Consider the following 27549-nt stretch of genomic DNA (forward strand, 5'->3'; position numbering starts at 1 on the left):
CCGGCGTCCGACACGACACGTAATCTTCATGAAAATTCGTAAGAAGAAATTTTATAATAATATTCGTTAGAGAGTTTTTTAGTTGGCAAGTGGCACGGCTTACGCGTACAACAAACTTTGAAAGAAAACCCATAACAAACCTCTAAACAGTAAAAAAATGTGTTTTTGTTTTGCTTTGTTGATTCACTTGATAAGCAATATAATTTAGTAGAATTATGTCAAGAGAAACCCAACCCAACTGATAGATCACGACCGTCAAAAATATTATGATGTCCGATAACTATTTCACTCTGGAAATATATTTCTTTATAAACTAATATTTAAAATAATGTATTTTAAAATTATTTTAGAAGTTTAACTGTCGAATTACCGTGGTCCGTGACCACATAAATTTATGTCATTGACTAAGCTTGGATCAACTTTGTTTGCCAAAGCGCCATCTGTTGGGTGGTAGACGTACTATATCACTGACTGAATTTGTATTCAAGTTCTTTGTTGCACCGCTAGAGGGCAGAACTAGTATCTTTGGTACTATATCAATTGAGAACTAGATGGCGCTGTTCCCAAATTTTTCATTTTGAAATAGTTTTGAAAATTAATAAAATCGGTTAAAAAAATTCTATTTAAAAGTTATAAAAAGGTTTAACCGATTCTAATAGGTAATGTAAAATATATTATTATTATTATGTATTAAGTATTATTATTTTGTATTATGGCTAAACTAATTGTTCATAATATTATACTTAATGTCATGTGTAAGCCAAGCGAAAAGCAATAAACTAATGAAATACACCTTGAATGCCAATTTCAAATTTGGTTAAAAAAATATTATGAAATAGGTAGGTAATTATAGTTTTTCTTTAGTTACCTGTTTATAGTCATTACATTATTCTCAAGCGAACAAACTCAAAAAGTTTGAAGTTACAAAATCTAAATTTATCGTGAATAAATTCGTAATCATTAGTCGTTCTTGAGCAAAAGCCATGTAAAAATAGGTCGGAACGAAACTCCACGAAGAAAATCTTTAAAACAATTCGCAAGAAAAAGGAAAAAGTGAATTTTCCCGAGTGTTTCGAGACTCGTCAGTTGCCAGTCTGGCATCTTAAAATTTTCTTTCATCTTCAAGATTAGACGAAGACTGAATTTCTAAGCAACTGAGCTCAAGGAAAATTATTTATTGTCTTATCTTAAATGGTCGAAGTATTTTAACATTTTAAAATGTTGTAATCATGTAAATCAATAGTAATGGTTTTTAACCGACTTCCAAAAAACGAGGAGGTTTAAATAATATGTTCGGCTGTGGATATTTTGTACATATATAGGTAATTGCTACAAAGTACACACTCATATTTTTGGAATAGGTTTAAACAAGAAGTAGTGTTTAAAAATTTTACAAACAACCTTCCAAATAACTATTAATTTTAGGTTATAATTTTCTGTAAGTAGGTATGTTAAGAATAGCCCATTTTCTTAGGTTCTTTGACATTTGTGTATGAGACCAATCAACGACGTTGTTGATTGGTCAATAATAATACGAATAATAATAATATCTATGGACGCTTCACACCACGTCAGTCTGGCCCCGTGCTAAGTACAAGGACTTGTGTTACAGGTAACAGACAACGGAAATATATTTAAGACTTTTATACTGTACATAATATATTTAAGCTTTTTATTATATGATACACGTCATATTTAATACACATCCAGACCCACATTGAAAACTTTTTGTTCCGTCGGCGGGATTCGAACCCGCGACCCCCGGCTTGAGCTGCCACATACTCAACCAATTGAGCCACAGCGGTCGTAATGTTATGTCATAACTTATTTGTAATTGCTAGGGAATAGATAAACTCCTGTCAAAAAAGTTTAGAAACTAAGTTATAAATCGTGCGCTAGCCGCTATTAAAATCTGAAAATCAATCTTTATTATACTACTTGTAATAATAATATAAATAAAAATGAATTTTCCATGTTACAAGTCTCCCTAAAACTCTAAGTATATCGGCAGAACTGATATGTCTAATTTTCGTCTTGAAATATTCATGAAAGTCCAGGGAAGAATTGTATGAGAAGGGAAGTGACACGACGTTCACCGGGTAATCTAGTATTATATACAAATTACAAACCTTAAGATTCAAATCAGAATATAATAATATATAAACTTGTTAAATAACGAAAACATACCATCGTAGACGGTAGACAGAAAATATTTAATTTAGGAACAAGTCCAAATGATAGCGAGACATCGCGAGATACAAATTTTCTTTTCTAATTACAATAAACGTATTTACACCCCAAACACCCTGAAATATTACCCATTTCACCCCCAAACTCTGAAATCCTGTTGACAGTCTGTAACTCATTAGACGAACAAACAGACGAGCAGGCACGGTGACAGATGTTGGAGTTATTTTTATTATTACTGTGTGTGCACACTAACGGCCGTTCCCAATATTTGATCTATCTCTGGTTTTGCCCTACTAGGGATAGGAATAGCTCACAATTGACATAAAATATATGTCTCTAATGTCTAATGTGAGTTATTCCTATCTCTAGTAGGGCAAAACCAGAGATAGATCAAATATTGGGAATGGCCGTTAGTGACTACATAGGATCTATTGCTAGAGATCACGAAGACCATTTAGGATCCTATGATCTTCGTGATCTTCTGTTGTGCTGTATTAGATTACTCTATAGTAATCTAATACAGCATAATTATTATAATAAAATGTAGAGAAGGAGCTCGTGTACGAGTGCTTTTGACTTCTAAGACTCTACTTTAAATGTAATTTATTTTTAAATATTATTAAATTTTAGCATTTTACGACCCCGCAATACATGAAAATCCTGACTTGATACTTTGATGAGACAGGATCCTACAAACATCCCAAATCCTGTCCGAGGTAGAGCTCCCCGACGAATGGACGATCCCAGCAATAACTTGGATAAATGGAGTCCCGGGTTGCGGGAAAAAGACGTGGATAGTCCAAAACCAGGCTCTTGCACGTTGGGCTGAGACAAGTTATTGGTAGATCAGCTATGACACGCTGTTACGTTATTGGTAGCTATTTTCAACGATATTAATTTTACATCACTCGGCAAAACCTGGAGTATAAATTACCAGGTTTTGCCGAGTGATCTTAAGTAATGTGTGTGGCCTATAATAGCGCTTTAATAGCTTTAATTTGAGCGCAAATTATAATAGTGTTTACAAAGTTTTCATTCATTTAATTTACCGTGTTTGGCTGTTAATTAAATAGTTTCACACAATGAATTCGCTAGTCATTCAGTCAAATAGCAGTTCAATTCCAGGAAAGGTTTATCCAGTTTATCTAAGGCGGGAAGTGAAACGAAGTTCATCGGTTCACTAGTATATGAAAACAACGATTTCCGAGTACTATTAAAGACATGCAGATTGTACCGGTATTATGACGTCACCAAGTGCGTACACACTCTGAGTTTACGGCGCTGTTTGATGCGCCGAAGGTGTTTTTGTTTGCAGTGGGATATATTTTGACAGATGATTCCACGCAAATTACCCGTCAAATTTAATAATTCCGCGTTCGGTAATGTAAGGGGACCACAGGACAAGAGATGTCTCAAGTATTTATGTAGGTACCGGGTTAAAATTATTCAAAACTAGACGGCGTTCGCGATTCTGTTGAGCCGAAATTAGTTTATCGCGCGTGAACCGTTCATTTTTCCGGGATAAAAAGTATCAATATTCCCGACACAATGTATCTCCAAACCAGATTTTAGCGAAACCGGTTTAGCGGTTTGGGCGGGAAGAGGTAACAGACAGATACACTTTCGCATTAATAATATTAGTAAGGATACTGTGTTTAAAAATAACTACTACTCAATAGTAACAGTAGTATGTACTAGCCTATACCTAATACCTTTATTATATTTTTATAGTTACATTAGAATTTGATATGAATTTGGAATTGGTATTTGAAATTAGGTTTGAAAATAAAACAAAAAGTTTTTTCCAAAAACAAATAAAAAGTTACCCAAATAAGGCGTAGCCAAAGGAAAAGTTACTTTAACTCAGCTATGCAGTCCGCTATACAATATCATAATGGTCAAATTGAACGGAGCTGTTTATGATGATAATTTTTAGCTCCAAATTATATGTACATAATTATGTGTCATCTATATTATAAATACATATTATAGTAACTTATTTTTGTACTTACTAGTAACCAGCACGTAGCAATAAACTTAACCTCGTAATAATAATTATGTGTAGGATCCGTCGTAGAGCCAGAATATTAATAAGTGTTGCCGCCGCGGGCGGGCCTCATAATAATATGACCACCGCTGGTACGAAACTATTCTACTAAACGAGACTAGACTTAGTTAGTGTAGTGTTCGTACTTTATTTGTATAACTATCCTAATAGTTATAAACACCGTCTCGTGCTCACGGTAGGGTGAGACGCACGTCACTAGAGCGAGAGCCAAGGGCGAGAGCGGACGTGCGCCTGTGACCCGTAAATATCGTGTGTTGTCGAGCCTGTGAGACTCCTGGAATTGTGGTGATAACCGAGTACTCTACAAGTGGCGACGAGGATAAAGGTGGTCGCCCTGATTGATTCGCAAGAATGTCAAGCAATTTGCCGTCATTAGAAAAACTAGATTTTGAAGGCGACAGCGCGTCTTTAGGGCAACGATGGGACAAATGGAAAAGATCTCTTCATATCTACTTGGAAGCAACAGAAGTGACGACACCTTTAAAAAAAAGAGCTACACTCTTGTTGCTTGGTGGTTCGGGTTTACAAGATATATTTTATAACTTGCCGGGTGCTAATGTGGATCCTAACGAAAACAATGATGTATTTAAGATAGCAATACAAAAATTAGATGATTATTTCACTCCAAAACAGAGTAAAGTTTATGAAAGACATCTATTCCGCTTACTTAAACAAGATGAAGGAGAGAAATTTGAGAAATTCTTAGTCAGATTAAGACATCAAGCAGAAAAATGTCGATTCGATAAGCCAGAACATCATTTAATTGATCAGATAGCAGAAAAGTGCCTGTCTGTTGACCTGAGAAAAAAAATATTGACAATCGGTGATAGCATCACCTTAGAGAAAATAATTACAGAAGCTAATACACTAGAGGTAGTTACCCGACAATTGGAAGAATATGGCCAAGATGCAAAAAATCAAGAAGTAAATGCGCTTTTTAGAAACGAAGGCAATAAATTAAAGGATAAAAAATTCAAGACTACGTTAAATAAAGTTTGTGGCAGATGCGGAAACAACAAACATTTATCTGATAATGTGAACTGCCCGGCAATAGGAAAAACATGTCACAATTGCGGAAAATTAAATCATTTTAGACAATATTGCAAATCACAGATAGTTCGAAAAAGGAAAGCAGAAGAGATAAAGAAAAGCCAAGGCGGACCAGCCAAACAGAAGAAGCTAAAAAGAATCGATAATATAAATGATAATGAAGACGAAGAAATAGACTATGTATTTAATATAAATAATGATGCGAACATACAATGCGTAGTTGGAGGTGTACAAATAAAAATGTTAATTGACTCAGGTTCAAAATATAACTTAATTACGGATAAGACATGGAAATTAATGAAAGAAAAAGGAATACTATGTTCCAAGTTAAGCAATAAATCGTACAAGACACTTTTGGCATATGGCAGCAAAAAACCATTAGAAATCATGGGATCGTTTGAAACAACTATTAAAGTGGATGAAAAGGTTGAAACCGCAACCATAATTGTTATTGCAAATGGGTCAAGGAATTTATTGGGTAAAGATAGTGCAATAAAACTCGGAGTTCTGAAAGTTGGCATTAGTGTGAACCAGATTGTACACCAACCATTTCCCAAGTTTAAAGATGTTGTAGTAGAAATCCCTATAGACAATACACAGAAACCCATTTCACAACCATACAGAAGAATACCCATACCAATAGAAGAAAAAATAGAAAAGAAAATTAAGGAATTATTAGATAGTGATATAATAGAGGAAGTTCGAGAACCGTCAAAATGGATTTCGCCTATTGTTCCCATATTAAAAGATAATGGCGAATTACGCTTATGCGTAGACATGAGACGGGCTAACACCGCAATTTTGAGGGAAAACCACCCTTTGCCATCAATGGAACACCTTTTACCTAAGATAAGGAAGGCTAAATATTTTAGTAAACTCGATATAAAGAATGCGTTTCACCAGATTGAATTACATGAAAATTCTAGGCACATCACAACCTTTATAAGTTCAAAGGGACTCTATCGTTATAAGCGTTTAATGTTCGGCATTACTTGTGCCCCTGAGCTCTTTCAAAAAATATTAGAAAAAATGCTTCTGAAATGTGAAGGAGTCATTAATTTCATTGATGATATTTTAATATTCGGCTGTGATGAGCAAGAGCATGACACTCGTCTGCAAAATGTACTTCAGGTTTTAAAACAGAACAACGTTCTTCTGAATGAAAACAAATGCTTATATAAAGTACAAAAAGTAAATTTTCTTGGACATGAACTCACCCCTGATGGCGTGAGGCCTTTAAATAAATATGTCGAAAGTATTTCTAAATTCAGAGCTCCAACAACTATTGAGGAACTGCAAAGTTTTTTGGGACTTGTAAATTATATTAACAAATGGATACCAAATCTCGCTACGATGACAGAACCTTTAAAAAAGCTGTTGAGACAGAAATTTGGAAAAAACGTAAATATTGAACAGTTTTGGGGACAAGAACAAGATCAAGCTTTTGAAAAAATAAAAAAGATACTTTCCGAAATCCAGACTTTAGGATATTATGATGTCAACGATAGAACTCAGGTCATTGCTGACGCTAGCCCTGTAGGGTTGGGAGCTGTGTTAGTTCAAATCGACTCTAAAGGATCTAGAATCATTGCCTATGGAAATCGTACACTAACAGATTGTGAGCGGCGCTACAGCCAAACTGAGAAAGAAGCCCTCGCCCTAGTATGGGCTATAGAGCATTTTAATTTATTCTTGTTTGGCAAAGAATTTGACTTAATTACCGACCATAAGCCATTAGAAGTTTTATTTGGAGCCAAATCAAAGCCTTGTGCCAGGATAGAAAGATGGGTTTTGAGACTACAGGCATACCGGTACAACATAAAGTATAAACCTGGAAAAACTAATATTGCAGATTCCTTATCGAGGTTATGCAAAACCTCCGATTGTTATAAGACCAAAGGTCATGATCACGTCCACCATATTGTTGAGAACGCAAGACCTATGGCGGTTTCCATGGCAGATTTAGAAAAACAATCCAGTGAAGACCCTGAAATTTTAAACGTGAAAACAGGAATAAACAGTAACGCCTGGGATGACAGCGCTAAGCCTTATAAAATTTTTGAAACAGAATTGTGCTTTTTCGGAAACATACTGTTACGTGGGAATAGGCTGGTCATACCTTCAAATCTCCGTAAGAGAGTTTTAGATGCCGCACATGAAGGACATCCGGGAATTGTTGCCATGAAAGGACGCCTCAGAAGCAAAGTATGGTGGCCGAGAATAGATAAGGATGCCGAAAACTTAGTAAAGAGCTGCAAAGGATGTACTTTAGTTGGATTACCAAATCCACCCGTCCCTATGAAGCGACGCAGCTTGCCGGAAGCACCTTGGGTAGATGTAGCAATTGATTTATTGGGCCCACTACCCAGTAATGAGTACATTTTGGTGATAGTTGATTATTACAGCCGCTATAAAGAAGTTAAAATTACAAAAAATATCACCAGCACACAAATAATTAAACTGCTAAAGGAAATATTTAGTCGGTTAGGTTATCCCTCATCTATAACTGCAGACAACGGACGACAGTTCGTGAGTGAGGAGTTTAAGGGATTTTGTGACGAGTGTAATATTAAATTATTCCACACTATCCCCTACTGGCCTCAGCAAAATGGCGAAGTAGAGAGGCAAAATCGCGACATTTTAAAGCGCCTAAAAATTGGAAAAATTGAGAAGAAAAATTTGCAGGAAACCCTGTGGGAATATCTCATGATGTACAATTCCACACCGCATTCTGTGACTGGGAAAACACCATCGGATCTATTCTTCAAGAGACAGAATAGAGATAAAATCCCCGCTATTCAGGACATTAACAAAGAAGATGATTCCGAAGTTAGAGATAGAGATATGGAGAAAAAAGGAAAAGGAAAAGAATATGCCGATAAGAGAAGAGGAGCAAACAATTTAGACTTAAACGAAGGGGAAAAAGTGTATATAAAAGAAATGAATAAAGGTAATAAGCTTACCACAAATTATAACCCGACACCTCATATAGTTGAAAGAGCTAAAGATGGAGATGTGACAGTCAGGAACGAGGAAACAGGGCAGATGTTAAGGAGGAATGTCGTTCATCTAAAGAGAGTAGAAGGACAGTGGAAGGCCATTAAAGGAACAGAAGAGACCGAGCAAAATTTAGAATATGATTAATTTTGATTTGTAATTATGTTAGTATAGTATCTTTATTATTATTAAAGTTTTAATAAGGAAGGGATGTAGTGTTCGTACTTTATTTGTATAACTATCCTAATAGTTATAAACACCGTCTCGTGCTCACGGTAGGGTGAGACGCACGTCACTAGAGCGAGAGCCAAGGGCGAGAGCGGACGTGCGCCTGTGACCCGTAAATATCGTGTGTTGTCGAGCCTGTGAGACTCCTGGAATTGTGGTGATAACCGAGTACTCTACAGTTAGTCTACTAGTTATTAGCTATTATTAGATTTTCATATACATCTTGGAAGAGCCGACGAAAGAAACATACTCGTAGCTGCGCAAGACTCTAGAATAGTTTATGTACTTAGAGTTAATTTTGAAAAAGAAGAAATATGTTTATAGAGAGTTTATAAAAATTAAGTGATAATACTTTAGGTTAAGGGTATGTTAAGCGCTAAAAGAGCAAATATTTTGTGACTTGTATATGGGCAAGCGCCGGCTTATTCCACTTTTCCCCGTTGAGAATCCCCGTCAACGGGGATTAGTGAACTTTTTGTTCACTAATCCCCGTTGATGACAATTTTGCTTGTAATGGGGATTTGTGAACTAAAAAAGTTCATTAATCCCCATTACTTTAAAAATAAAATACTAATGTAAGAATCAGGTACCTTTTATTTATTATTAGTTAAGAACTCACTTATTGGCTATTTTTATAATCAAATTAAATTAAATTTAAGCCCGATTACAATACTTAAAAAAATACTTAATTTACAAAATACAGAAATCAGAGTCACAAACGTTGCTTATCAACTTTTATATTACTTTGACTATTTTTAAAACATTCAGAGCTCCTCTAAGCCTGAGCAACCGGTCCATCACCATTTATAATAAAATCAGATTTCTAACTATTAGTTACGTTTCTTCAATAAAATGATAGAGCTATTACATAATAATAAAACATAAGTACTTTAAAATAAAATAAAGATAGTCAAGTGAATCACAGACTTTACATTTCTTAATACCTACAATCACAGTTTAATAGTTAAATTACTAAATGCACCTAAAAAAATTACAGTTTGTTTCAATTGTTAATTAAAAATAAGGACTGCATTATTGAACTACGGACCCTGTCCCGCCCAACTAACCGTCAAACAAAAGATGAGTTGATCAATCATGTACTTGTACTACGCGTTTAGTACATTTGGATTTGTTTTGAATCTCGTGCGCGTGCGACTAGTGCAGTTCGCGAGTCAAGCATGTTCCGCTGTGAGTCGATTGAGCAACCGATTCATCATCAGATAGATAACACATTTATTATTATGTATTAAAAATAGTCAAAGTAATATAAAAGTTTTTTTTTTGAGTATTATTGTAATCAGGCTTAAATTTAATTTAATTTAATTATAAAAATAACCAATAAGTGAGTTTTTATCCAATAATAAATAAAAGGTACCTGATTCTTACATTAGTATTTTATTTTTAATGTAATGGGGATTAATGAACTTTTTTAGTTCATAAATCCCCATTACAAGAAAAATTTTCGTAAACGGGGATTGTCAACGGGGAAAAGTGGAATAAGCCTATATTCTAGTGTCATGAGTTTGCTCATACAAAAGTTTAAAAAAGTTACTCTTTCAGCGTTGTCACTCTCACAGTGAACTCTATCTTAGGGACACATACACATTAGGCATTTACTGTTTCCGCTAACACTCTTTAAAGGGGGTGACAGACACGCGAGTAAGTACGCGGACTTATGGCTCGACGACCTTACTCGCTTGTGTGTCACCTAAAGTTCGCATACTTAAAGATTGCCGCGTAAGTTTGCCGTCTTGGAATTTTACTCGTAGCTTGTACGTCTGGCAGCACTGCGAGTCGCGAGCCGCGAGCCGCGAGCCGTCAGGCAACACGACTGATACAAAATTTGCTAAACTACTGTTAAAATTTACTGTAATTAATGCTAAAAATTATGCTAACATTTTCAGTCAAATAAAATGTTTTTTAATTGTAAATCTTTAATAATCAACAAAATCTCAATTTATTTTAATAATATGTTATCAAACAACATATTAATTTCTGTATGATTCTGATTGTAATCAAACAACAGGGCAAAATAACACAAAGCATCGTCCGTCGACGACATGGTAACCCAGTGTACTCGTGTGTCACCGACGCGAGCCGAGTAAGTTCGCGGACTTAAAACCCGCGTACTTAAAGTCCGTACGTCTATCACCGACGCGAGCTGAGTAAGTTCGCGAACTTAAAACCCGCGTACTTTAAGTTCGTACGTCTGTCAGGCACTTAACAAACATTTTAAGAAACTTATCTAATAAATTGATCTCAAAAATTATTTCTGTGAGTACCTATTAGCAGGGCAAAATCTTAATATATATACCTACTTAACTCATAGGTGACTGACTGACATAGTGATCTATCAACGCACAGCCCAAACCACTGGACGGATCGGGCTGAAATTTGGCATGCAGGTAAATGTTATGACGTAGGCATCCGCTAAGAAAGGATTTTGATTAATTCTACCCCTAAGGGGATAAACTAGGGGATGAAAGTTTGTATGAAACTTTTTTTTTTTTTTTTTTTTATGCAATAAGGGGGCAAACGAGCAAACGGGTCACCTGATGGAAAGCAACTTCCGTCGCCCATGGACACTTGCAACATCAGAAGAGCTGCAGGTGCGTTGCCGGCCCTTTAAGAGGGAATAGGGTAATAGTGGAGGGTAGGGATGGGAAGGGAATAGGGAAGGGTAGGGGAGGGAATAGGGTAGGGGATTGGGCCTCCGGTAAACTCACTCACTCGGCGAAACACAGCGCTAGCACTGTTTCACGCCGGTTTTCTGTGAGAACGTGGTATTTCTCCGGTCGAGCCGGCCCATTCGTGCCGAAGCATGGCTCTCCCACGTATAAAACTTATCAATTTTAAACCGATCGGGCTGAGACTTTGATTCCTAATTAACAATAATATTTCTTAACGCGAGCGAAGCCGCGGGCAAAAGCTATATTATTATAATTCTTAAAAATATCAAACTTCGCAATATTCTACTATGCAAACGTAGCAATAATTCTTTGCTTCAAGTGCAACTAAAGTTTTTAAACAAAACCTTACTTTGAACCAAACTGCTAAGTTCAGCGAATAATTTAAAATCTCAGAATAAATAAGGGCAGTTAATCATTTGAGTGGAACATTTATGTCTCTTATGTCTCATACGCGATTTATGTCTCTATCCCGTCGCGGCCACAGAAAAAAGAAAAGTCGCGAATCTGTTAGCAAATTAGTGTCATAAATAAGCCCAGCAACTTCGCGCTTCCACGCCGCAAGATCCTTATTCTGAAGAAGCATATCGCGATATAACGATGTGGCAGTGAGATCGCTAATTTTATGTATTGTGTGCTTCTACTTAAATTGCCTTCAATTGCGACAATGAAGTTACGATAAATCTATTTAATTTGATGTAAGCGCATTATCAACTTACAACATAGCGCCCCGTTTCTGATTTTATTTGACAGGAATACAATCGACATATCGTTGTTGATTATTATTTTGCCTTTAGCCAATCAAAAGTGAAAGACAATAGATAAACTCCTGTGCTCAGAAATCTGTCATGACTCATGAGTACCTGAGCTGCTGACGCGTAGAAAACAGATGATGGCTTTTGCGTAGGTTGAAGAATAAGTTTAGGGATTTAAATATGTAACTTATGTTTTTCTAGTATTATCAAGTATCTATCAGGAGGTCTAGGTGACAAGAAACATCTGACAAAAAGAAATAATATAACTATTTAATTTCGAATGCCTGAAAGTATCAAGACTATTATTGCAGAATAACCATTGTCGAGTGCAATTTGTCGAGTCGGACGTTTGGGCGCGCGCGGGAAATGGGCGTATTTGTCTTACCTGTTTGCATCTCCGACTTATGACTCTGCCCCGGATAAATTACATCCTGCATTATTAAACCGTTCAATTCCCCGACATTATCACGCTATTTCGTTTGCAATTAAGATGCGAGAATTAGGTCAGGAATATTAATACTTCTTTTTTCGACAATCATCATTCCTTTCCTAAAGTAACTACAATAATGGACCTTGGTACAGCTTTTTAAGCTAAAATGCTTTTTATGTCTTTTAATTTCGTAATTTTCTTGGTAATGCTTGTTAATTGAATGATATTAAGTTGACTCAATAAAAATATATGTAAAATTAAGTTTTGTTTTTGCAGTTCGTCACCGCGCCTAGTTGGCTCTGAAGCCTCATACAAACTGAGCCAGCATGAAATAGAAGCACTGAATGTGGTAAGTAAATAGATTTTACATAATATAAAACGAATGCATGATTAAATATTATGTATTCATTTGAAAGCTTCTTTAAGAATGCACCTGACCCTAACTTGACTACATACTTTAACCTAGATCTCAAAATATGTAAGGTCTAGAAAACTGATTTTTTTACACAAGTAACTTCAGTTCATGAAGTTTAAATGCTCAAGACGAAAACACGATTACTGAAAAAATGCTCGATAGTTTCTTTTTTACAAAAAGCCTTGTTGTAGACACATTTTTGCTTGGATCTTCGAAGTTCGCTGTCTTTTCTTTAATATTTTTTAATATCTAAAAAGGCATTGATAAAGCCTAAATTTGCCCAAAATACTTTTTTCATAATCATTACAGTTCGTATTTTATTCAAGTAAAACTAATTTGGCGATAAATCCGCGTCGTCTTTTTTCACCTGGCATATGAAAGACGGGCGGGCGTGAGTGTGAAGAGAGAAGGACGATGTTTGATTTTTTGGGTCAGTAGCCCTCTTAACATTAATACCAATTTAATATGAGATATACAGTGTGTAACAAAAATAAGTGATAATACTTAAGGGTGCGTCCATGTTACTTGTAGGGAGTTCACTGTGAAAGTAGCAGCTCTGAAAGACGAATTTTTTTTCACTTTTGTATGGGCAAGGGCCCGAGCGTCACCCCGAGAGTTTCCCCATACAGAAGTGAAAAAAAGTTTGGTCTTTCAGCGCTGCTACTTTCACAGTGAACTCTCTACAAGGAGCACGTATACACTCTAAAGTATTATTAACACAAGTTCTTGGACTTTAGAGCACAATATAAAAACTTCTTTCAGTCTCTAATGATCAGTTAAGTTGCAGATGGAATAAGCTATCCATACTTACTGTCTGTCTGTTACCTATTAACGCCTAAACCGCTGAACTGACTTTGCTGAAATTTGGTATGGAAATGTACGGTTCTCGCGTCATAAACGAATTTTGGCGCAACGGAGTGCGGTCATCACCTAGTAACAAATTAACAATAATATTTATGTAAATTTTCCGCCAAGTGTTGACAGCAAACTTATGAGTTATGAATAATAATCAACAAATGAATTGAATATTATTATGATCGTGTTACAATGATACCGAACATTTCCTACTCAAGATGCACTATTGAGAATAGGGTGTTGAGTTCTAACTTATAACTACTGAATTATACATGCCGCCAGGGGCGCTAGCTGTTGGCGCGAGATTAGCATGCATTATCATAAGCCCACTGCTGCGGTGATAGGCACCAAAGGTTTTTCATCTCTGTTATTGCCGGTGCCTGCAAGCATCTTGAGTAACTATGATAATGATTAATGAGAGTCCACTGAAAAAGTAGTTTAAGAATAAGTTTAAAAAACTACAAGTAGACTACGTGAAGTATATAAAATGTTAATGTTAAAAAATAGCCAAAATCGCTCGCGGCATGATTACGAACTATGTAAACGTTGCGTTCGGCTTCGCCCGCGTTAATTAAGAATTTAACGGAAACCGTAAAAATAGCCTTTGTCTCTTCACCCAGTTCTCTCTATATCTGTGCCAAATAACTTAAAAAATTCTCCAGTAGTTTGGGAGATAAGCCCTTTTAAATAATTTTCCCCGTTTTTTTCTCATTTTCCTCTGTTTCTTCGCTCCTATTAGTCTAAGCGTGATAATAATATAGCCTTCTTAGATAAATGAGCTATCTAACACTGACAGAATTTTCAAATCATACCAGTAGTATGATATTAGCGCGTTCAAACAAACAAACAGTACCTATACTGTACTCGGCGAAACATGGCGGTAGCGGTCATTGACTGCCTATCAAAAACTTGTCATCCATACTAATATTATAAATGCGAAAGTGTGTCTGTCTGTCTGTTACCTCTTCACGCCCAAACCGCTGAACCGATTTCGCTGAAATTTGGCATGGATATACTTTGAGTCCCGGGAAAGGACATAGGATACTTTTTGTCCCGAAAAAATGTACGGTTCCCGCGCGATAAACGAATTTTGGCGCAACGGAGTTGCGGGCATCAACTAGTTTTCTATATTTAAAGCCGCTATTGACAATGAAGTGTCAGATGTTGTCAATCGTGGCTTTGTATAGAAAATTACGAGTTTTTGACAGGGAGTCAACGACCGCTACCGCCATGTTTCGCCGAGTACAGTATAGTATTAGTAGTTTCCTCTTTCTTCTTCGAGAACTTCTAATTTATCTGTGCCAAACATCAAAAGCGATGCAGTATTCATGACCATGAAAATACTTTAAAACCAGTCATGCCCATTATTTTAATAAAGTTCACCTTGACCTACATTTTTAAACTTGATCTGTTTTTCAGAACTTGACTTTGATAAATGAAATTTCCTAATGAAGAGTTTTAGTAGTAAGTAGATTTTATGAAATATCAGTTATTCAATTTATTTTTCCAATGATGTCTAGCCAAAAGAAGAGGTCAAATTACTCAGTTTTTTTCACAAATTAATATTCCCAATAAAATCGTAGAGAAGGCGAAGGTCAAATTGCTTGAGAAAAATATAGTTTGAAATGAAAATATCTGCCAAGTGCGAGTTACGCACGACGTTTTCCATACGATAATTATTTATATTAAATACAAATAGAAACATAATAGCGTTTAATGTGTGGGAGCCATTCTGAAAACTAGTTTGTTTCCAGTATTTGTTGCTTTATACAGGGTGTAACAAAAATAAGTGATAATACTTTAGGGTGTATACGTGTTCCTTGTAGAGAGTTTACTGTGAAAGTAGCAGCGCTGAAAGACCAAAAAATTTTTTCACTTTTGTATGGGGAAACTCGTGACGCTCGGGCCCTTGCCCATACAAAAGTGAAAATTTTTTTTCGTCTTTCAGAGCTGCTACTTTCACAGTTAACTCTCTACAAGGAACACGTACACACCCTAAAGTATTATCACTTATTTTTGTTACACCCTGTAGATAACGGAATAATTTATTAACATTAATTTAACTGTCTAGCTATCGTGTATCTTGAGATACAGCCCTGGCTGTAATAGACAGACGGATAGACATCAAAATCTTAGTAGGTACTTGAGGCCCGTTTTACCCTTTGGGTAGAACAGAACTCTAACTAAAATCATATTTTGTTCACCAAATATAATATTATCTTTTAATGAATTGATTTTTGCCGAGATTTTTCCAGCTAAAATATATTTTGTGTACAAATATCTCTGTTGTGAGTGATACGTCTGGGGCGCCAGGCAGCGCATTATACGGCTATTTGCTGAATCACCCCCCTCTAATAGTGTCGGTTTATCTCCCGGTGCTCTTTGATTTAATCATCATTGTTTATGGTACAAAATAAAGTGATTATTTTTGTTATTTAATTTACACATCAGAAAGTGCAATTTGCAAAGTAATAATTTTAAAAGCTGTACGGTAGCGCAATTTAATCGGATAAAATCACAACAAAAACTTTGGAACCTTAAGGCCGACCCCTACGGAGTTGACGTATTCACCGCCTTTTAGAGCTTTATTACTCATAATTTGAAAACTACAATTAATGATAGACAATTTCATTTGCTACATATTTGCCGTTTGAATTTTTTTATGTCAATTTTGAACCAAGATTACTTAATTTAAAAAAAATGGGTTTTGTTGCGATCTCGGCAACGCGACGCGGCAAATGTCAAATCAAAGTCGTTTGCTTGGGGGACGGTTTTAACGTATACGTAGATTTAAGTACTACTTAACCTACTGAGTTCTTAAATCCATCTTAGTTAATACAAAAAAAAAAACCGCAGCCAAAATAACTTGCCTGTATATTGCCAGTGTATTATGTTGAAACTTTGTCTCCAAAGGGCCATATCCCATAAGTCGTAATAAATGTGGCTGACCGATGCGGCGCCATCCCTAAACCTTCCCTAAACAAAGACCAGCCAACAAAAGCTTCGCACTGCTTATTTGTTCGCAATTCCTTATTAAGGTCACTGATGATGATAATTCATCATCCACCTTGCTCGGCCAGTTATGTCTGTCTATTCTCTACATGAGGCTACATTATAGTAGGTACTTAAGGGAGTACAATACTTCCGATATGATGATAGAAAACGGTCTATCAGAGGGCCTATCAAACCATTTGTATATTTATACTAGCCGTCCCGGCAAACGTTTCTTTGCCACATAAAGTATTTCGCCCGTATTATTTTATTGAAGTGACTAAATAAGTATGTCACCATGGCAACGTCCATCGCTATCCCGTCGCACAAACAATAGTCGCCGTCAGTCTCGAGTTGTAATAATTTACTATTATTTATTCAACAAATGCACTTATAAAAAGTACCCAGTAGCCGATTCTCACACCCACTGAATATGCATATAAAATTTGGTTAAAATATCAGTTAAGCCGTTTCGGAGGAGTACGCGGCCTAACATTGTGACACGAGAATTTTATATATAAGATGAAAACTAGCTTATTTACATTTATATGAAAACTAGCTTTATCTGCAGCTTCGCTCGTGTGAAATAGTATTTCTGATACTTTTTATGAATAGTTCTATGCAATGGTACGAATGTGTCAAATATTCCTGCTTGTCTCTCTGCATTACATAGGTTTTTGGACGTTCACCAAGTTGTAAAAAACACATCTCTATAAATGATGTAGTCTGTTTTAAAATACAATAATATAAGACCTATTACGTCAATCATACCTAATAAGTAATAATAAACCTACTTAAGTTAAAAATTAAAATAAGTTAAAGACAAGTTCTATTAAAATTCATAAAAGAAATAATGGGACATAATGGCTTTATCCAATTATTGGATTTGGAAATCAAGTTATCCCTAACAATAATTACGTCGCTCGATTACTTCGTAATACACATTTAACTTCCATTTACCTTTAAAAATATCAAAAGGGGATCGTAATGCATCGCGAACAATCTTTAAATCGAGGGGGTGCATAATTTATCATTTGGATACATAGATGTATTAAATTAGACACAGAATTGCTTAAAGCTAAAAATAAAACAAGCTAAGTGATTTTAACGGCTTAAAAGCGTTTTAGTAACTGTATAAAAAAAGAAAAATAGCGAAACAATCTATTTTCACAATATGCTATGTAAAGAAATTTATATTTTAAAGTTAATCTGCAGATTGCTTAGGACAACTCAAGGATAACAAGTATTAAGCACCGACTACGTTAATAATTTTATTATCTGACATTTGCAGAAGCCTGGTGGCCTTTAGGCTGGTAAATTATTATTTTTAGACTTAATAGTAATGGAATCCTTCTATAGACAGTTTTAAACTCCTGCGACCTGCGTTCAGTTTGATACTTCCGGTTGGACTGATCGCAGGCTAACCAGACTCGTTTTGTGCATTTCGGCGTGAGCATGAGTGCTGTCAGGTCGGCTTGCTATCAGTCCAACCAGATTCGATTGGCCTCTCCGTGTATAGACTTTAGGAGCTTCTGAAATTCTCCGTAGAACTCTAAAAGCCACGAGACACAGAAGTGTGTCGATATATCGCCACCTTGGGGAAGAAAGGTCGTAAAAGCCATTTTGGCGAAAATAAGTTATGAATGCAGTCTTACTTAAAATTTTCCGCTCTATCGATTGGTGTATATAACTTTTGTCAATTCGCAAAACAGAGGCTTTTACGACCCACGTGATTTCAGCGTCTTAACAGGCTTTTTGTGGGAATTTACGGTGTGAGAACCAAAAAATATATTATTCCTATGAATAAGCGTCGTAAAAGATAGTAAGTTTGGGGCAAGCGAGGTGTATTAACAAAGTAAAAGATGATGATTGGTCGTAAAAACCAAAGTTTGGTACACTTTTGATTTACAGCCATATGATAATAATAATAATAATAATAATAAAACTCTTTATTGCACACCAAAATACATACACAATATGAATTACAAATTAATAAATATTATAACTTATTGATGTACAAAAGGCGAACTTATTGCTACTAAGCAATCTCTACCATATGGTAAGTAGAGTAGTAGTAACATATGGTCAGTAGAATTTGGTTTATACGACCATAATTCAAAGAAGATGTACTAGAGCTAAAGTATATACACCCATTTAAAATGCACTTGCGAGGTGGAACTGTCTTTTATCACCTTTATTTTTTTATAAAAAAAAATCGTAGATCGTTTTCAAGGTGTCGGCCATGCCGGCCGACACCTTGAAAACGATCTACGATTTTTTGCCGGCATGGTGTGGATGTAAAGTGTAAGCATAATAAACAGATAGCGACATTGGTTAAGTTGTGGTGTGATTGTTTAATAATAAATTGTACAATAGTACACAATAATAAAAAGGCAATTTATATTCTGTTATTGCATGATAAGCGATGTTATTGCAATGGATAAGCTGCTAATTTTTTTTATTTAAAAGAAGGAGAGTGCTCCAATCTTTGTTGAATTTCGGAAATCAAACACTGAAAGGTAAGCTTCTTTGTAAAGATAATATTATCACAAAGTATGTAAGTACTCTATTATATTATAATAGGTATTTTTATTTACCTACTTCTTTTCTTATTTTTTCTATTTTGTTTCATGAAGAATCCTTTGTAATATAATATTATAATAATATAATTAACTATCCAATTGAAATGACAAACTTAGTGTTCGTATCGAAATGGTCTTAACGAACGTAAGCCGGGATACTACATGGCTTTTACGCCCCAATTTGCTTAAATTATTTTTCTACTTTTAACCTATTAGTGGTTTTTACGACGTAGTTTATAATTTCTTTAGTTTTTAACTTCCTTATTTCGACTTTAATACTAAAGTTTTACTACATAATAATTTCTCCATTATTATAATGAATAATGAATCATAATATTAAAATATAATGTTATGATTTCTTAAGTTTACGCGAGTATCACTCATGACTCATTGATACTATAGGTAAGGTTTAAATACTTACGGATTTTGTCGCGGGACACTTTTGTTAATCCCAACGCGTCGAGGAATGTTTATTAAATAATAATAATATAAATAAGAAGAATTCGAAGGCCATACGACGACGTAGTTCGGCGCCCAAACCAAATCTTTCCAAACCAAAGATTTGCCAATGTTTACCATCAGTGAAATGCATCTGACCCCTTCAAGATGCAGGAAACTACAAACTCGACTGTGATTGTGGCCTCTCTTATATAGGGCAAATATATATAGGGCAAAAGAGCCGTCAAAGTCCGTATCATGGAATACATTGCAGATGTCAAACACCATAGGAACACCAAGTCCGCAATTTGTGAACACACACTGGATCAACCTCGCCACTACATAAGATTCGATAAGCCACAAGTACTGGCAAAAGAAGCAAGATACCGTCCAAGAATGATAGGCGAGACCATAGAAATTAAAAAACACCCAAATTTTAACCGAGACGATGGCTGTGTTTAACCTGTTGGTTAAGCGTCATCGAATTGAACGTTGCAGTCAACAAGTCGGCTAAACAATGTATAGCCGATGATTAAATGGCGTTGTTCAGTCAAAGGACTAGCTTCAATCAAACGATTGAATGGCTTTTTTAACCAGTCGACTGCGACATATATAAGCTGTAAGCCTGTAACCTTCTAAAGTTTTTTTAAGTTAGTATAACTATCACTTTATAAATAAAACTGGATAAATTTTATGTAATTAAATTTATTTCACCTACGCAAGATGGTTTTTGTTACCCAAGTTTATGGTGAAGTAGGTAAAGTTATAGCAGTTACGACTCTGGACGTTCCTATTTACTGATTGTACGACTCAATCTATTTTATAGTCGCGGTTTTTACGCCCAACAACAGAAAAGTTCATTTAGTTACGACTCATATGTATAAAATATCTTAAAAAATCATAGGGCGTATAAACCATTTTTACGAAAAAATTGGGTCGTAGCTCCACGCTTACTTCTAAAGTAAGCAATGGACATTAAAATAAGGTTTACCATTCGAAGGGCCATAAAAAAATAACATATGTCACTTAATTGGGCTAAATAATATTAGAAAACAAAAATTTTACAGCCGATTTATTTTTAAAATTTTTGTTTTTTGCTTCTCCTGTAAAGTCGGGTTTTGGTTTTTACGACCTTTCTTCCCCAAGGTGGCGATATTTTTGGATTTCTTATATTCCCTGTAGATATTTTACATGCCTAACATTGTAATATCTAGCTATTTTATATCAACCCATTACAGCCACTACTTCGCATCTAACGGTATTTTTATTACATCACACGATTCGTGAAGAATGAATTTCAAATGGCACAGGAAGTTTGCGTAGGGGGTTCCCCGGCAGCGGTACCAGGGACTCTACCTGTCTGGATAACTTTTGATAACATTCATATCCTCTTTTTTTTCGTTTAAACGCTTTGGAATTTGATTGCGTGCTTTTTTGTGATGAAGGATGAATTAATTTTGAATGTTTTATAAACATTCTGATTACTATATTTTGCTTAACTTATGGATTCTTGACTACTTTTCCTAAAAAGTATTTTTAACATCGCTAATATGATTCAAACCATCTTGCAAGTCACAAAACATGCAAGTTGCAACTAAAACGAATTTTCTTACCTCTCTTCATGGTTGTTCCATACTAAGCTTCTATTTCCATTCCTACTTAGATTTTTCATAAAAATAGTAGCAAATGGTAGGGCCTACGGAATCAGGGGGTGTGGAATTCTTAGACGAATACAGCGACGGTGTAAATTGACTCGGAGTATGATTTATGAGTAATATGAATGATCATCGCGACTTAAAATTTATACCAGCGCCTAGCGTGTGATATAATGCTATATTATGGTGGAATTTTTCCTTGGAAATACCCAATATATATTTTGTTAAGAACTACTACGTCTGGTTTTAGGTTTTGTATCAACGTGAGCTAGCTTAAGTATAGTTTGATCTAGTTTGGTCTTTAGATGCTGGTTTTTTTAAGCAATACCTTCATTATTTAAGCACCTTTAGGGCCAATTTCACCAACCCTTAACAACCAAAGCCTATGTGTCATAAAGTCCTTATACTCTAATGATTTAAAATATAAAAACGTTAACGATATCTTAAGGCGGTTATAATTATTCTGTAAAACTCGACATAGTTTTTAACGAAGATCATGATAGTGCTTGACAATAGCCAATATTCATAACCTCATTTCGGGCTGCGATAGCTTCGCACCTGTCATTTTCGACTTTTCCTTATATGCGTGTCGTTTCCCAATATTTTTCGTATTCCGCAGCTATTGGCACAATTTGTGACACCTCCGGCTCCCCCGAAATCGATAGAACATCTATCAATATCGTAAATTTGACTATAACAACGTATTTCCGCAGACAGAGGGGAGAAGGGAGAAATTAATAAGGGGAAACGCGATTTTAACGACTCCCAGACAAGTTGACGCGGAACGATCATTTGTTATGGTTCAAATTGTTTAGAATACCATACGGTTTTAGGTTTCTCATATGGGAATATTTTCATCTGCTTTTATGTGGTACTGAAGCGAGTACCTACTGATGTGTAAGAGAAGAATGGTGATGGTGTTGAGGGTTAAACTTATAATAGGGGACGAATTACAGTAATTAGAGATTTTAAAATATTAATAACACTAATGATAACACTGCGAGGGACGCGATGATGTGTCAAAAATTAATGATTCTGATTGGGAATCATCATTTAACTCTAGGGAGATAGTAACTAATTTTGGTTTAAAAGCTTAAAGATGAGATATTGAGTAGAATTAATCCACACTTATAACAAGATTGATAATGCTTACAATTTATAGGCAAGTATAAAATATTTTAGGATATGAAGCAAAAAATTACGCAACGACAATAAAATTTTTAAGGTGCAACTGTCATGGAATGAAAAACGTTAACCAAAATTAAAGCCAGATGTCGCCACCCTCCTTTTAAATTTGACATTTCTTCAACATGCAATCTCAACATCTGCGGACTTCGACGTGAAAACGATTATTTATGCCAATATCACTCACGATTAGTCATTCCGTCCCCCGGGGTACAAAATTTGGGGGCATCTTATCGCGGAAGTAAGTGGACGATACTGGTATTGGTTGGTTGATTTTCTTACTAGATGACGCCCGCAACTCCATTGCGCCAAAATTAGTTTATTGCGCAGGAACCGTACATTTTCCGGGATAAAAAGTATCCTATGTCCTTTCCCGGGACTCAAAGTATCTCCATACCAAATTTCAGCAAAATCGGTTCAGCGGTTTTGGCGTGAAGAGGTAACAGACAGACAGACACACTTTCGCATTTATAATATTAGTATGGATATCCGACTGAACTGACGGTGAAGCCATAAGGGTGTTTTGTCAGTCTATTGTATGTGTCCTGCAGTGGTACTACTGATCAGATTAAAAAATATATATTTTGTTACTGTTGTATTTTATTTAGTAGTCGGATTAAATTTTTTAATTATATTACCTACTTGTAAAAATAAGAATAATTCGATGATACTGTGACGTTACTAATACTTTTTTTTATGAAATAAGGGGGCAAAGTACCAAACGGGTCACCTGATGGAAAGCAACTTCCGTCGCCCATGGACACTCGCAGCATCAGAAGAGCTGCAGGTGCGTTGCCGGCCTTTTAAGATCGAATATGGTAATAGGGGAGGGTAGGGATGGGAAGGTAAGGGATTAGGGGAGGGTAGGGAAGATAATAGGGTAGGGGATTGGGCCACCGGTAAGCTCACTCACTCGGCGAAACACAGCGCAAGCGCTGTTTCACGCCGGTTTTCTGTGAGAACGTGGCATTTCTCCGGTCGAGCCGGCCCATTCGTGCCGAGGCATGGCTCTCCCACTTAAAAATTTAATGATTATTTTAAATAGACTTCAAAGTTAATTAAAGGCGACAGTGTCTACCAGCTTTATAGAAAGACATTCTAGTAAAAAGTTAATGACTTCGAGATTTAAGATAATGCAGCCTTTTATAGGGTATTGAAGATAATTACACTGGAAAAATATGATTGCATGAAATGGTAACATTAATAATATTACATGAATATTTGTGACACGATAAGACACTATACTAGTGAAAGCGCAACTTATATAACTTTTAAGCTCAATCAACGTGTGGCCTGAAAATTTAATCAACGTTTTAAGCATTCAGCATACAATGGAAGCTCAATAAAATCTTGTCTTGAAATGGATTTTCAAATGTGTTAGTCGCGATAAAACTCGAAAACGGCTGAACGGATTGGGCTGATTTTAAATATAAGTCTTAAAATATTCGTAGAAGTCCAGGGAAGGTTATAAAGTGACACGAAGTTCACCGGGACAGCTATTATATATAAAATTCTCGTGTCACAATGTTAGTCACCGTACTCCTCCGAAACGGCTTTACTGATTTTAACCAAATTTTATATGCATATTCAGTGGGTCTGAGAATCGGCTACTGGGTACTTTTAATATTGATAAGTGCATTTGTTGAATAAATAATAGTAAATTATTACAACTGGAGACTGACGGCGACCATTGTTTGTGCGACGGGATAACGATGGACGTTGCCATGGTGACATACTAATTTAGTCACTTCAATAAAATAATACGGGCGAAATACTTTATATGGCAAAGAAACGTTTGCCGGCACGGCTAGTTATATATGTAATTAAATACCTAATACATAAAGGATAAACTTTTTTAGTGAAATCCAAATAATAATAACCAAAAAATACTCGCTTGGGCGCGTTACCTACGACGTTACTACATTACATCTATGATCTAGGCATAAAAATACTATACACATATTGCTAAAACACAGCAAAAAAACACAGACAGCCTAAATATTGCTTCAGCTACTGCCATAAACTGTATTAAACGCTAACGCTAACTAGGACTGCGAATTGTGTGACCAGGGACAAACAACTAAAAGAACATGGTGCCAACCTTACTCTTCCAGTTTCCACGCTATTTCGGTGTATCTAGGAACACTAACAGCGAAAACACATTGCAGTTCCGTTAATAAGTAAAAAAAAAATACCTCGTGTGGTGTCAAAATAATGGCACATTTCGCGGGATTCAAAGCGGGATTGAAGGTGCAACGAAAAACCCGATAGATACAAAGCGCGTCTTCAGACACATGTTGCCCTTTGTCGCGTAATGACGTGCGCTGTATCGCTCACCGCACTTATTAGCAACGAGGATGTAGAGAACTGGATGTGATAGGGAAGCTGCGGCTGGAAAAAGAAACAACGGGTTGCACTCCAGGCATGATACCAAAAGTAAAACGAAATAGCAAGCATGCATATACTTTTGTGGGATAATATAATAATATGTGGGGCCAGAAAGATATTCCGACCGAGCGAGGTGTTGTGCTCGGTCAGGCCGGAGCAGACGTGGGAGAGCCATGCTTCGGCACGAATGGGCCGGCTCGACCGGAGAAATACCACGTTCTCACAGAAAACCGGCGTGAAATAGCGCTTGCGCTGTGTTTCGCCGAGTGAGTGAGTTTACCGGAGGCCCAATCCCCTACCCTTCTTAAAAGGCCGGCAACGCACCTGCAGCTCTTCTGATGCTGCGAGTGTCCATGGGCGACGGAAGTTGCTTTCCATCAGGTGACCCATTTGCCCGTTTGCTCGTTTTATTTCATAAAAAAAAAAAAAAAGCTCACAACGGCAAGATATATACAACGTTTGACGTCATTTCAAACGTTGTATAATAATATATCTTGCCGTTCTCCGAAACTTCGATAGCGCGGTGCAGGATAGTTAGGCGAATTGTGGGTACCGCCACACTTTCACTTTTTGTACAGAAAGAAATATAAAATAATACTTCCACTTTTACACCACAGCGGTCTACTCTTCCTCTGTCTTAGGAAATTTTGATCAAGTCAAGAGTTCACCTTTTTTACCCATCCCAAAAGTTCACAATGCCTCCCAAGAATTTTCTCTTTAAAGGTGTGTAAGTGAGCGCTTATATGGGCTACTATAGTTTCAAAAGTTATTGCTAAGGTAATTATTGCTAAGGCTCCTTTAAAATTGTATACATCTAAAAGCAATCTTGAAACTTAGTCACATATTGTACAAAATTGTGTTCAAACTGGGATAAAAGTTTTCGTACAAGACAGTCATAATGTCAAGGAAGTAAGAAATGTCAGCAAATTTTTTGCAGCTAGACTATTAGCACAGTATAGCAATATGACATATAATATTGCTATACTGTGCTATTAGTAACAAAACGGTTCTGCTTGGTAAAGACGGTAGGATTAAAAAAGTTTGTGCGTTGTAGCTTATAAGCTATGACACATTTTGATAACGGATAATTGGCAAATATATTCCCACGGCTACAACTTATTTAAGCCAGTATCAGACAGCGATCATAGACAGCGGTAAATAACTTATGAGTTATCAGTTAATACACATGTGTAAACATAATGTTTTTAAATCCCTTTTACAAAAACAAAAATTGTCGTATCTAGCGTCTATATGTTATGGATGTACAATCACCTAGACAAATTCACCCTCGCGCATTGTCGCTTTGATCTCGTGTTTTGGTTTTCACCGACCTGGCGACAACGGGGGACATCGATGTTGGTTTCAATTCGAGACCTCTTCAGATTAATACGTATAGGGTACGCGAATGTACAGGTACAGTCGGACAGTTCATAATTATTCTATTTAAATTATTTAAAAAATCTTTTTTTTATCAACAGATTATTATTAATTACATACTACTACATAAAAGAAAATATTAATAATTTATTCTAAACGTCATATGGTCGGGTTACGTCAAGAGCAGCTTTGACATAATCTAACCAAAGAGCGTAAGTCCACCAGTAGGCTTAGCATGTTCACCATAGAAACGGTTTCTTTCTACGAAAGAATAGACAAAGTGACAGATACACAAAGGTAATCCGCCATTTTATTACTATAATCTGTCAGTATGTCGATTCTTCCCGTTTGTAGTGTTATACTAAGTTATACTAAGCCTCTAGCTGCCTATAACTCAATTTCTTTCTTTCTTGCCATAGAAAAAATTGGTTTATAGGTAGATGACCTATAAATCAGTTTTAATGGTATATTAAATAGGATACTCGCTCTTATATTTGATATGTTCGCCTTTCGTGGTAGAAGTTCAGTCCCTCATGAGGTAGACTGGTCTGTCGTGGTCGTGTGTTATACAGATCCGGGATACTCACAAGTCACATTAAACGGCTGAGGGCAATCTGCAGGTGGGTAAATTGCCTCGGTTTAGCTAGGGTTTCCCCAGGGAGGCTTAGCCTAACTGGGCTTCATCCCCTGGTTTCTTATAAGTTTTTTTTTATTTGCAACAGTTAGCAAATGTTTTATAATACCTAACTCGTCACAGTGTCGCCGACTGTACACTGTATATTTTACGCGTGAAGTGTTATGAATTGCTTAGTATTCGTTAAGTATCAGATTATAAAAGGATTTTAATGGAAACTTTATTCGGAAGCCATTAAAAGCGCTTTAAGAACAACTCCGATGAGAAAACTTTAAAGGTGTTATTTTTAGAAAGGCTTTGCTATTCCATCTTAAATATTATATAAAATGCCCGAGGTATTTCTTTACATTAATTTAAATATTTTGCCATTTTTATAATATCAATAATTATTCCAAGATGTGTATTTTCTATTCTAATCACAGTCTTATTAAACTTTTAGGAAAACAAAGGTTGTAGTCAATTAATATACATCTATCATCATAAAATATCGGATAATTTCATTTGAAGCCAAATTCATGCCGCCTAATCAATTTACACGCACTATTTAAAGTTAAGCGTAGTACACACTCAATCATCCGACCTCGGCCGCGGGCCGCGGCGCTTCTGGCGTGAGGCGCAAATTGG

The 27549-nt window shown here is 36.0% G+C and overlaps 1 protein-coding gene across 1 annotated transcript in view; it reads left to right on the forward strand.

The window, feature by feature from the left end:
- LOC121739968 (kinesin-like protein CG14535) overlaps positions 1-27549 on the forward strand; it is a 297875-nt gene that overhangs the window by 57839 nt on the left and 212487 nt on the right. The window contains exon 3 of the mRNA XM_042132628.1: positions 12682-12754. Within this exon, the coding sequence (XP_041988562.1) occupies positions 12682-12754 (73 nt within the window). The remainder of the gene's footprint in view (positions 1-12681; positions 12755-27549) is intronic.

The sequence above is a fragment of the Aricia agestis genome, chromosome 2 (assembly GCF_905147365.1).
Source record: "Aricia agestis chromosome 2, ilAriAges1.1, whole genome shotgun sequence".
Taxonomy (NCBI): Eukaryota; Metazoa; Arthropoda; class Insecta; order Lepidoptera; family Lycaenidae; genus Aricia; species Aricia agestis.